General features: G+C 27.8%; 1 protein-coding gene across 1 annotated transcript; it reads right to left on the bottom strand.

Moving 5' to 3' along the window:
- Positions 1–1,737: 1,737 nt before the first annotated feature.
- Positions 1,738–8,482, bottom strand: LOC120089459 (ent-kaurenoic acid oxidase 1-like). Its single transcript, XM_039046941.2, has 7 exons — positions 8,186–8,482; positions 3,555–4,032; positions 3,201–3,464; positions 2,896–3,064; positions 2,356–2,462; positions 2,120–2,241; positions 1,738–1,997 (listed from the first exon to the last, which is right to left on the bottom strand). Exons 1-7 carry the CDS (start codon positions 8,416–8,418, stop codon positions 1,892–1,894), a joined length of 1,479 nt encoding a protein of 492 aa, XP_038902869.1. The 5' UTR covers positions 8,419–8,482; the 3' UTR covers positions 1,738–1,891.
- Positions 8,483–12,170: the final 3,688 nt, after the last annotated feature.

Raw genomic sequence — 12,170 nt, 5'->3', positions numbered from 1 at the left:
AAGTTTGTCTCTCAAAAGAGCACTCTTGAACGAACGAAGATTCAAAATTGACAATAATATCCTAACTTATTCTACTTCTTCCCGTCAACGGAGGAATGAAGTGGTAAATTCACCCTCACTTGTAGTTGAATTTAAAAATTAAATAAACTAGGTCCCGCTTGACGATCATTTTGTTTTTTGTTTTTGTGTTTGAAAATTAAGTATATGAAACTACTTCTACCTCCAAATTTATTCCTTTGTTATCTACTTTGCACCAATGATATAAAAAACCAAACCAAAATTTGAAAATTAAAAAAGTAGCTTTCAAAATTTTTTTTTTTTTTTTTTTTTTTGAATTTGGCTAAGAATTCAGCTATTATACTAAAAAAAGATGTAAATCATTGTAAGAAATGTAGATGAAATAGACTTAATTTTTAAAAACAAAAACTAAAAATCAAATGGTTACTTTATTTATTGAATTTAAATATGTATACACGTGTTTGCTCAGAAGAATATTTATTTGAAATTTATAGTGATAAAAAACTAGTTCGATGATATATTTAGTGTTAAAATAATCTTTAATCGTATACTTTTTGGTCACTCTTTACTTCATAGAAATTTCAAAAAACAAATATTACTCCATAGCAATTTTCTTGTTGCTTCTACAAAATATGCATGGATATGGACGAGAATTCTAGCCTACTGTTTCAGGTTACGATGTCTTTCATTAGTTGAGACATGTTTAGATTGACTCTACATTACAAGTTTTTAGGAATAACATTTAATAAAGATTTCTAAATTAACCTTGGAAGTACAGATAGGAGGTGTGCTTATTGTTTGGCCCTAAGTAGTTCTTAAACCTACCATGAAGCCCACCACTAAACAACTTCGGAAACTAAACAATTAAACTCTTTGCTCCAAGCGCAACTTTATACTTCTAAATTGAAATTGGAACTTAAAATTATGTGTTGGTGACTAAAAAGAAAATTGGAGTTCTTATACAAAAAATCTCCTTTTAGAGGCTTAAATGAAAAATAGGCACTCATTCAGATTGTAAAGAAAAATGGCTTTCTGCTTGTGTCAATGTCCTATGAAAAAGAACAAATCGACCTTGGCAACTATCTGCGTGTGCGATTCATAAGTTTGGTTGATATTAGTACTCGATACTTGATGCTCTATACTCTATGCTTATGTTATATGCTCTATGTTGTATACTTGATACTCGATGCTCTATGCTCTATGCTTCATATTATATTACTCGATGTTCAATACTCGCTACTCGATAATATATGCTCTACATTTTATACTTCATTCAAAAGTCCACTCGATGCTTAGTGCTCGAAAAAAAGAAGAGAATCGCAAAAAAGAAAAATCTAGGGTTAAAGTGATAATTTACACAATAATGACATAAGCATGAGGGCATTTTGGTTTTACTTTAAAAAAAAGTACCCATTTTTCATTTTGGACCTCTTATTTTAGGTCATCTATGTCATTTTTGTCAATCTAGATTCCAACTTCCATCTAAGATTTTGAAGAATTTCTACTCCAATTGTAACTTTGAAATATTTATAGAAGGTCGGTAATATTACAATTTTGAAAAAACAAAGGTATGTTAAAAACAAATGGCAAAATTCAGGGATATCTTGTATAATTTATCCATGGACCGACTTCAAAACACAACATTTTCAGAAGCAGTAATGATATGGAATTATAGAGCATGAAAAGGTGATTAGAAAGAAGAAGACCCAAAAAACAGACTGCAGAAACTACTAATTTATTTGAACCAGAATTCCAGTACAAAATTCACTACAAATGACACAGGAAGCCAAGATTTGGCAATGCATGTGTCTTTCTGTGTGGGGCATTAACAGTACAACACCCATTATACGTACATAAAAACTATAAACTCTCCTCACACAACAGTGCTGGAATTCTTACTGATTTTAGCCAAGCAATTGTCCTTCGGCCTTGAATGAGGCAGATACAAGATTGGACAATCAGGGGTCAGCCATTCAAGCCTGTAAATTTCAACCCAACCAACAACACAAAATGTTAAAGAAAAACTCATTAGCTTCTGTGTTTTCAAGGATTTGAACTAGAAAAAAGGAACATGGAAGAGGTATTTTCCAAGTGAACTTACTTGTAATTGAGGAGAAAATAGTGAATGAAAATGCAGATCTCCAATTTGGCTAGATCATTTCCTGGGCACAGCCTGCTTCCTGCTCCAAATGGAAGAAACTCTCCTGCTTTTGGGACAAAATTCTTTGTGCCAAACATAGATTGGATAACATACATATTAGAGATGGATTTCATTTGATGTGATGTAACTTGAATTCTTGTAGAAGGATATTGAAACTGTGAGTTTTAAAAACTTACATCCCATCTTGAAGGGTCAAATTTCTTTGGGTCTGGGTAAACTTCACTGTCATAGTGAATGCTTCTGAACCAAGCCAGCACTTTCCAACCCTTGGGAATTAGATACCCTGCAACCGCACAAAGACCATTCATACAATGGAGAGATATACAAGAGGAAATAATTATTTAGTGCCGATCTCCCTCCTAACACTTGGATGCATAGGAAAAATAGTTCATGGCGTTGAAAACCTGAATGATTCTAAGTTCTAATAACCTCTAAATAGTCAAAGCAAACATAGCTAAATTGGCATAAGGATGTCATAGCAGCCATGGAGTTTGTGGTATGAAACCCCCTACACATATAGCATCTAATAACCCATAGATATAAGTTTGCTCCTCTCCCATACATTCAATAGTGTAAAATTGCTAGCCACATTGTAGCGGCCTCCTCCAATATTTTCTCGATGCATAATTATACCAAAACTTTGATCATCTCAAAAATATTTAATGGTATAAAGCCGTCATCCACATTGTTCCAATTCAAATGAGATAGAGGTATACCATTGAGATTGACATCCATTTGTGCTTCTCTGAAGACAACAAGAGAGAATGATACATAGCGAAGAGTCTCATCGACCACCTTTGAGAGATATTCCATTTCCCTGCATTCTTTCAATGTCAATCCCTTTTGACCTGGAGGTCTCCTCCTCACAATTTCCTCCTGCTCTGCCTGTTCAGTTTATTAAACCTATTTTAATCATGGTTGATCTTATATGATATGACACAAGTTTTATCACTAAATATGAAAATATGACATGATTTTGAGTAAGAAAACAAGCTCATTAAGCTCCTAATTGTATATATACCTTAGCTTTCTTGAGAACTTCTGGGTGTTGATTCAACAAAATAGTTGCCCACATCATGGTATGGCCTGAAGATTCATGACCTGCATTCAAGTACATCACTAGAATATCAATGATCTCCTCATCAGTCAATTTTCTGCCATTTTCATCTTCAACATCAATCAGAGCGTCCATCATGTCCTTCCTCTTCGGCGCCCATTTGTCCAATCTTCGCTTTCTTCGATCAGTCACAATTCGTTGCAACGCGGCAACAAGATTCTTCCGAGCCTAAACATGTAACCGGTGGTTTCATTGATCAAACAAAATCCAGAATCCAAAGTACATTTTCGTAATTGATTGAGGCAAATTATCAAATACCTTGAGTGCTTTGTGGTAAGCAAATCCAGGAAAGTTAATTCTCAGGGCTCGAACACCGTAGTTAAGCCGAGTGTACTCCTTCTCTAACGCCTCCATTACCGGTTCGCTCTCCGCACTAAGGAAAATATACATGATAATAGTGAATGTGAGCTTACGAAGTTGAGTTAAGAATTCGATTGGCCCCATATCGGACCATTTTCCCAAAGATTTCAACACACTCTCTTCAATGTAAGGAATGTAATTGCTTAAAGCCTCGAAGCCGTTCACCGGAGCAGAGGTTAAGCGGCGGAGGCGCTTGTGTTCCTCGACCGGCATTTCGATGAAGGACTTCTTTCCGATGAGCTCTATGGCCGAGCGTGGCCAACCTGGCTGAAAGGCCTCGTCGTCTGTAAGGACTTTCCGGCATGTCTCCGGCGTCGTCACAACCACGCTAGGGTTTCCAAACAAATGAACCTTGTAGACTCCGATTTTCCCAAACCTGTAATTAATTGTTGAGTAAATAATTAATTAATAGAGTTATATTGTTTTTAAATTAAAAAGAAAAAAACTAATAGAAGAATTAAATATTTTATTTTCTCATTATTGATATAATTTTTTTTCTATTCTTACTTTTTCTTATTAATCTCAAAGTGATTCAAGAACAATGTTTTTTTTTTCTTTTTGGTTAATTGCCCTTGATATTTAATTTCTGAAGTTTATAGATAGTTATAAAATTATTTGAACAAAATTTTCAACACAATTACTTTAATTGTGTGTGTATATATATATTTAAAAATTATAGTTTAATTATTTGAACAAAAATAAGATGCATTTTAATTGTGTTCAACAATTTTTCTCTTAGCTTCCCACTTTTCAAGACTCTTTTTAAACCTTAAGCCAATTTTTTTATTAGAAAAATCTTATTTTTATTTTAATTATTTTGGCACAGTTAAAATAATCCCTATCAAACAAAAATCAAAATGAATTCAAAAGAATAATCAATTATTCAAACCCAACATGTTTAAATCTGAGTTAAAATACATTTTTAGAATTTTTATTTTTGAGATTGGTTCAATTTCTCTCTATATTTTCAATAAATCTTCAATTTAATTTCTAGAAATTAAATTTTATCGATAATATATAAATAAAATTTTCAATTTTTCAATATAAATGTTAATAGATAATAATAAAATGTTCAGAAAAAAAATCAAGAATAAACCTAATCATAAGAATTAAAGTTTAGTTGTATTAAAAATACGATAAATAAAATTAAATAGTTAAAAGTACACAAAATATAAATTAAAACAATATTTAAAATACAATAATAAAATATCATATCATGTGTGTGATGTTTCCTTTCAAATAAATTAAGAGATAACTCATGAGATATTCAATATCTAATTTCAACTTTATATATTAATATATATATTTTCTACATTTTATTGTTTATAAAAGTGACCTAAAGAATAATGAGACAAGGATTCCTAGAATTGAGCAAACATAAGATCAACACAAGAAATTTAAAAACAATTAAATTTAATTTAAAAAAATTGCAACATCAATCATGGAACCGCACAGATATGGAAATGATCCCAATAAATACAATTTATTATTAAAAAAATTAAATATATTTTTCAAAAATTGAGCTTGAGAACAATTTTTGTCTTTCAATACTCAGCAGAAATATATATCCTACAAATTCGAAAAGAGAGAAAAAATAACTACTTTAAGAAAAAAAACATAGGAATGATCAGATATTGCGTATCATACAACTAGTTCAAACAATTACGAATATTGAAACTATATATAAACAAAAACATACCCATGAAATATTATAATTTATAATTAATTAAAATGTTAGATATTGTTAAAAACATTTCATATTAAAAGATGGACAGACTCTTCTCATTTTGTATTAGTTTTGAGATAAAATGTACTTAAATGGGTATTTAATTAAAAAAAAGTGAATTAACCTAATAATGATTCAAAGAGACATAATATTGAAGGAGACGAGAGTTTCTTTTCTAAAATTTAAGAAAATGAAATCCGAAAATAATTTATGTCTTATATATTGAGTTATGTTCTAATTAATCATGAGAAATGGACAAAGGAAAAAAGAAAAAGAATGAGAAAGATAATATGAAGTTTCCGTTTCTCTGTTTGCTTACTTCACTCTCTCACGGTTCTCCACATTTTTCATGCATGCTGTTAAAAAACGTTTTCAGGGTCATTACAGTAATTTCGTTACCGTGTCCTTTTTTTTCTCTTTTTTAAACAAAATCAAACAATTTGGTGGCGGTAAAAAGGCTGTTTTAAATTCAAAATTAAATTTTTAATTCTTTTTCAAAATTTTCTCTAATTTTATAATTGAAGTATTACATAGGAGATTTTCAAAAATAGAAATATAAAGAAAACTATTTACATAAAATGTCAAAATTTAATCTTCTTTGATAGAAGTTGATAAAAGTCTATCTATCAATATATATATATATATATATATATATATATATATTTTTATGTTATTTGTATAAATAGTTTGATAATTTTTCTAACGGTAAAAATTTCTCTATCTATATATAGAGGTGTTAAAAAATATGACTCGAAAAATCCGATCAACTTAATCCTATCCGTATGGTTTAAATTGGATTATTAATTCATTTGAATTAGATTGAGTTGGTTCATGGATTCACAAGAAATAATACGATCTAATTTGAACTTATTATTAATCTTAAAATTTTCTCTAATTTTAGAATGGAAAAATCACACATACATATGATTGGAATGTAAAAAAGTTTTGAGTTTTTTTTGTGAAAATTGAAGGGTTCCATAAAGCGATTGCTTAGGTCATGAAAATACAGAAACTTTTTGGAACAAAAATTGATTTCTTCTCGTCGTTTGAAATGAAGAGAGGACGAACAAAAACCAATGAAAAATAATTAATAAGGAAAAAAAGATGGAACTTTGGAGAAAAGGAATTCTTCACGAGGAAGAAAGATATTTGTTAAAAATAAAATACAAATTTGCTATTTGAACCCATCAACCTCGAAAAGTACTGAAATAAAATACGTAGAAATTATTCAACGTACAAGATTTTTGTATTTAAATTCTCTCCAAGTTAAATCATTTTTTTTAAAAGGTCAAAATTTATATTTATATGAAATAAAAAGAGTAAAGTAAAACATCAATTAACCATGCATGCAACGGTAACAAGACCAACACGCATGGCGAGATATTTGCTCCCAATAATTTTTTAATGAAAAATATCCATGGTGAAAAAAAAATATATCACTTCAGGTAAATTTGACTTCGAGTGTAACCCCATTAGTCAAGACATGTATTTTCGACTTATAGGCCGATCAAACTTTAAATTTCCTACTTTACTTAAGGTATGTTTAGTTCAAATAATAGCATTAACTTCACTCCTTATTTGGTTCTAGAAGTTTGTGTGGACCCCATGACTTTTAACTCTCACACTGTAGGCCCACAACTAAATAACTTCACTCCTTATTCCGATTGTTCTTTTGTTATCGAACTAACCAATAAAAAAATGTCAGTACATTGAACCATGCATGTAACAATTGAGAGACCAACACCCATATCGAGATATCTATCTAGGGAGAGAAATGAGAATAAAAACAAGGCTAAATCACACCAAATACATCTGAATTTTGTATTTTGTGCCCTTTAATTTTCAAAAGTTTAAAAAATATCCCTAGACTTTCAAAATGAGTTTAAAAAAATATTTTTACGATTAGTTTTGGATAGAAACTATTAGGGTTTTGTGTCAAAAATACCCGTAAACTTTTAAAAGTCTAAAAAATGTCATTGAGCTTTGAAAAAAGTTAAAAAAATACCCTTGCGGTTAGTATATGAATAGAAACCATTAATACCGTCTTGCTTCTATTTTTTCTTGCATCTCTTCTTCAATATCCTCTTACTTTTTCTTTTTATTACTTGTTTGAAAGTTTTGTTTATCTAAAAATAATTATAAATAAATAATAAAATTGCCTTTTTTTTAGAGGTATGTAGACTAAACAAGAAGAAGGAGAATAATGGAAGTATCAAGATATTTTATGACTTGAATATTTTACTAAAATTATACGATAGTAGTTGAATCTGTGTTATATATATATATATTTTTTTTATTTATTTATTTATTTGACTATTTAATTTTCTTGGTATATTTTTTCAGATGAGATTTTGATTTTCGAATTTTGTGAGATTTTCTGGGGTTTTATGTCTTAACTTAAAGTTTTAGTTTTTATTTTGGTTGTTAAGAAAATTGGTGTAAAAATTTTAAAAAAAAAATAGAGAAAAACTATTTTCAAACTTGAGAAAACTTCAAATAAATTGATCACTATACTAATAATATGAATATTTTTTAATTTTTTTAATTATGATTATTTTTAAAACGAAGTATTAACGTTTCTATTCCCATATTAACAATAAAAGCATGTTTTAACATTTTTTACATTTAAGGGTACTTTTTAAACCTTTTAAAAGTTTAGGAGTATGTTTTAAATAAAATATTAATGATTTTCATTCGAACTGTAAGATTATTTTTTAAAATCTTTTTAAAAATTTAGAGTATTTTTGACAAATAAAAATGAAAATGAAAATGGAGAGAGGGAGAGAGAGAGAGAATTAATGACCTTGAAACATAGCTATCAATGAAGGTTTCAGGATTCTTAGACTTGAAAGCTCTAAGGAAAGCCAACATATTTCCAATTAAAGGCCAACCCAAATCCCCCGGCGGCAGAGCCATCCGCCGGTCACCTAATTTCGCCTCATATATCCACTCATTCAAACTCTTCGCCGCCCATTTCACCGCCGCAAACGCCGCCACCGCCGCCGCTACCGCCGCCACAGCCCAACTCACCTCCATCAAATTTTCCAACCAAAACAGATTTATATATATTAAAATGAATTATATTGGAAATAAGGAGATGCCTATTTTCCTTCAACAACTCTCCTATTTATACACCAACTTTCACTACAAATTTACTTGGGGATGCTTACATGGCAATTTATATCATATTTGGTAAAATGTTGTCTAGTAATGATTTTACCTTAAATAAAAAATTGCTGCCTTTTTTTTTTATTTTTCCTTTTTTTTTTTAATTTTGTTTAATAATATCATGTCACGTGACCTTAGGTCACGTGTTGTCGAATGATTTGAATTTACAATAAAGAGAAGTACTTTTGTATAAGCATATTTGTCTTGTATGTTCGAAATATTTTGGTTTTGATACTACTCTGGGATTGTTTGTAAATTTGATTTTAGTTTATTTTAATGTAATTACAAAATTTTATATGAAAAATATAAAAAACAAAATGAATCAAAATAAAAGTACATACATCAAAATAGATTTGAAAAAATATTTATAAAAATATTTTTTGGGTAGTGTGTATATTATATATAAACTAAAGTTACGTGGGTGAATATTTTAATACATATGATTTTTTTATTAATAAATTAGAATGCAACTTTTAAGATCAGTTTTGATTTTTTTTTTTCCATCCCGTACTATTAACATATTATATGCGATATACAAGAAATTTATAGTTTTGTATAATAAAAATCTCATTTATAAAATAAGAAAAAAAATATTTAGGTTCATCCTAGATGCATCTATCTTTATGTAGAGTACCAAAGTGTTCAATTATAAGTATTTATTTGAGATGTACTCGAATATTACCTAAATAAGAATAAGAATTTAGATTTCTTTCTTTCGAAACATTATTTTGTAAATATTGTTTTCTAACACAATAGTATAACTATATATAATTAAGTATATCTAGATAAAGATAACTAAAAAAATAATTTTGAATTTTCAAAACTTCATAATGAAAACTCTAAATTTTTTTATTTTTTTATTTTTTTTAAAGCTTAGAATTTCTGGATAAAAGAATAATTGTTACTATCACTTGATATATTGTTGACTAAAAAATGACGATGCATGTATTGACAAAAAAAATATATATATGAATCATATTCATACGTGAATGGATGCATCAATTTGATGTGTACATTCAAATAATTACGTCTTTTTATTATCGATTATATCTTTTGGACTAAAAAGATATTTACCAAATAATCCCATCATATTAGTGAAGGAAAAAACAGGAATTTAATAGAATGGTAAAAATCATAAAGTCGAGAGGTAAAGATTCTCATGTCATAGTCCTTATAATTCTAAAAAATAGTTAAGTTTGAATTTTAAAAATATTTTTAAAAAATTTAAAAGTGAAAATAAATAATTATTCGTCGATAAATTTGAGAAGTAAATGTGCACATCTTTATCAAGAGATAAATCTAAACTTCTATTTTTTTTTAATTTTTATTTGATTTGTTATTAGGGTGAGTGGAGGGACCTTAGGTTGTCTTTATTTGCTTTGTGCGTTTTACGTGTTAGCAATATTTTAGTCTCTCGAGAAAAAAAAAATGTATTTTATGATTTTGAAGTATTATATTTATACCATTTTAATTTTTAAACCAACAAATATTCCGCCTTAGTTAACTTCCAAATACTTTCTCTAAACTCTATTTAAGACACATTATGTTAATTTTATGTCATTATTGAATAAAGAATTCTAGATAGCTCATTAGGTAAATAATTTAACTATTTGTTATATCAAGATTTTGTTAAATACTTGAATGAACAGCTAATAATATAGACTTAAAACATTATTTTTTTATGTACAATATATTGAATGAGGAACAATGTGTTTGAAAGTTGATGAATCAAAATACAAAAACGAAATTAACATCAAAATATCAAATCCTGATTATTTATTATTTTTATGTGTCGAAAGTTGTTCGTCTCGAAGATGAAAATAATAAATAAAAAAACATCCGACACCTATGATAGTTTATTGCATTATAAATAAAGAAGGAATTAAAATGTTACTTTATAACATCATTAAATGTCTGTTTGGAATAATATGGTAATTTGTTTAGGAAAAACTTTCTTAAAACATTTTGGTCCCATTCTACAACTATTTTGTTTTTTATTTTTGGTTTTTTAAAATTAAGTCTATTTCCTTCTATTTTTTTACAATATCCTGCATCTTTCTTTAGTACAATCGTTGACAAATTTTTAACCAAATTTCAAAGACAAAAACACGTTTTTAAAAGTTACTTTTGTTAGTTGGTAAAAAGTAGATAAAAAATAAAGAAATTTAGAGATGGAAATAGTGTCTATAGACTTAATTTTTAAAAATAAAAAATCAAAAACTAAATGATTACCCAATGAAAATCTTAGTAACTTATAATTATTATTCAGGTTTATGTACATTAGGAAGGATATATTTGATTTCATTTTATTTTCTTCTCTCTTGAAATATAAAGTTAAAGGTGTTTACTAATACTACATCTATTTTATTTAAAAAGTTTTAGCCAAATTTTAAATTTTTAACTTGTATTTAGTTTCTCTTGATTTCAAACTAGTTGAACTATGTCCCATTTAAAAGTAAAATAACGCTTTTTTTTTTTTAATGAATAGACTAAATTACACGATGTCGAGTTAAATAATTCACATTAGATTTGTGTCTAAACAAATGTTTGAAATTTCATTTTATTTATGTTATCATTGTAATTATGTGCAATCGAGTCCAAAAAAACCCTGACAATTCAATTTATACTATTTTTTATCGTTCAAAATTCTATTTATATTAAGGGTAAATTGTAAAAACCATCCATGAAATATTGTGATAATTGTAATTACACCATTAAACTTTTAATTATAGAAGTTAGACTCTCTAAGGTTCTACAAGTGTTAAAATTAGACTCTCAAATAAATAAAGATTGAACCATGCATCAAACTTATAAAATTGTTGCAAATTTCTACAATTATGTAAGTTTAAGGGTACAATTTCAATATTTGTATAAGTTTGAAGGTTCAATTTTTACCATTAAAAGTTTGAGGGTATAATTGTAACTAACTCTCAAAACAATTAATAACCACTACTTTAAGTTTATGAGTAAATTGTTAATTTTTTTTAATATAACAATTGTACGGGTGAGGATTGAACCTCTGATTTCTAAGAACGAAAGGCTTAACTAAACTCACTTTGATAGTAAATTGTCAATTTGAACCTAACTAATCTCGATGGTTTGATCCTCCATTGCTCAAATGATTAAAAGAAACAAAAATCAATGTATCTCACCACAAATTAAATATTTGGTAATACAATAAATTAATTAATCTAGAAGAATAATTATGAATAAAGCAAAATTGGAAAAAAGAAAATGAAAAATAAGGTCATTCAGACATTTATTTCAAAAAAAAAAATGTGACGTATATTTTCCTGAGCTGTCTCTTTGGCTATATAAAAACATTTCATGATGTCACGTGAAAGAACAAATCCAACTTTATTGCTGTTTTTGTGTTCAATTTAAAAACATTGTTATTCTCCAAAAATTAAAATTAAAAATAAAATTATGACTTGTACATTTATGAAACCGCATTATAACCAGACAATTTTTCATGCATGAAACCGTCTTTTGAAAAAGATAACAACAATTAAAATTACCATAAACAAATTTCATTATATGATTTCTGTTTGCCAAATTTTAACTTTCAAAAAAATATAACATCTACACTTAAAATAAAGAAAATAATAATAATAATAATA

This window comes from Benincasa hispida, chromosome 1, assembly GCF_027475165.1.
Source record: "Benincasa hispida cultivar pf3 chromosome 1, pf3_genome.v1.1, whole genome shotgun sequence".
Lineage (NCBI taxonomy): Eukaryota > Viridiplantae > Streptophyta > Magnoliopsida > Cucurbitales > Cucurbitaceae > Benincasa > Benincasa hispida.
The sequence above is the reverse complement of the archived record's forward strand: the minus strand, read 5'-3'. Positions and strand labels throughout refer to the sequence as shown.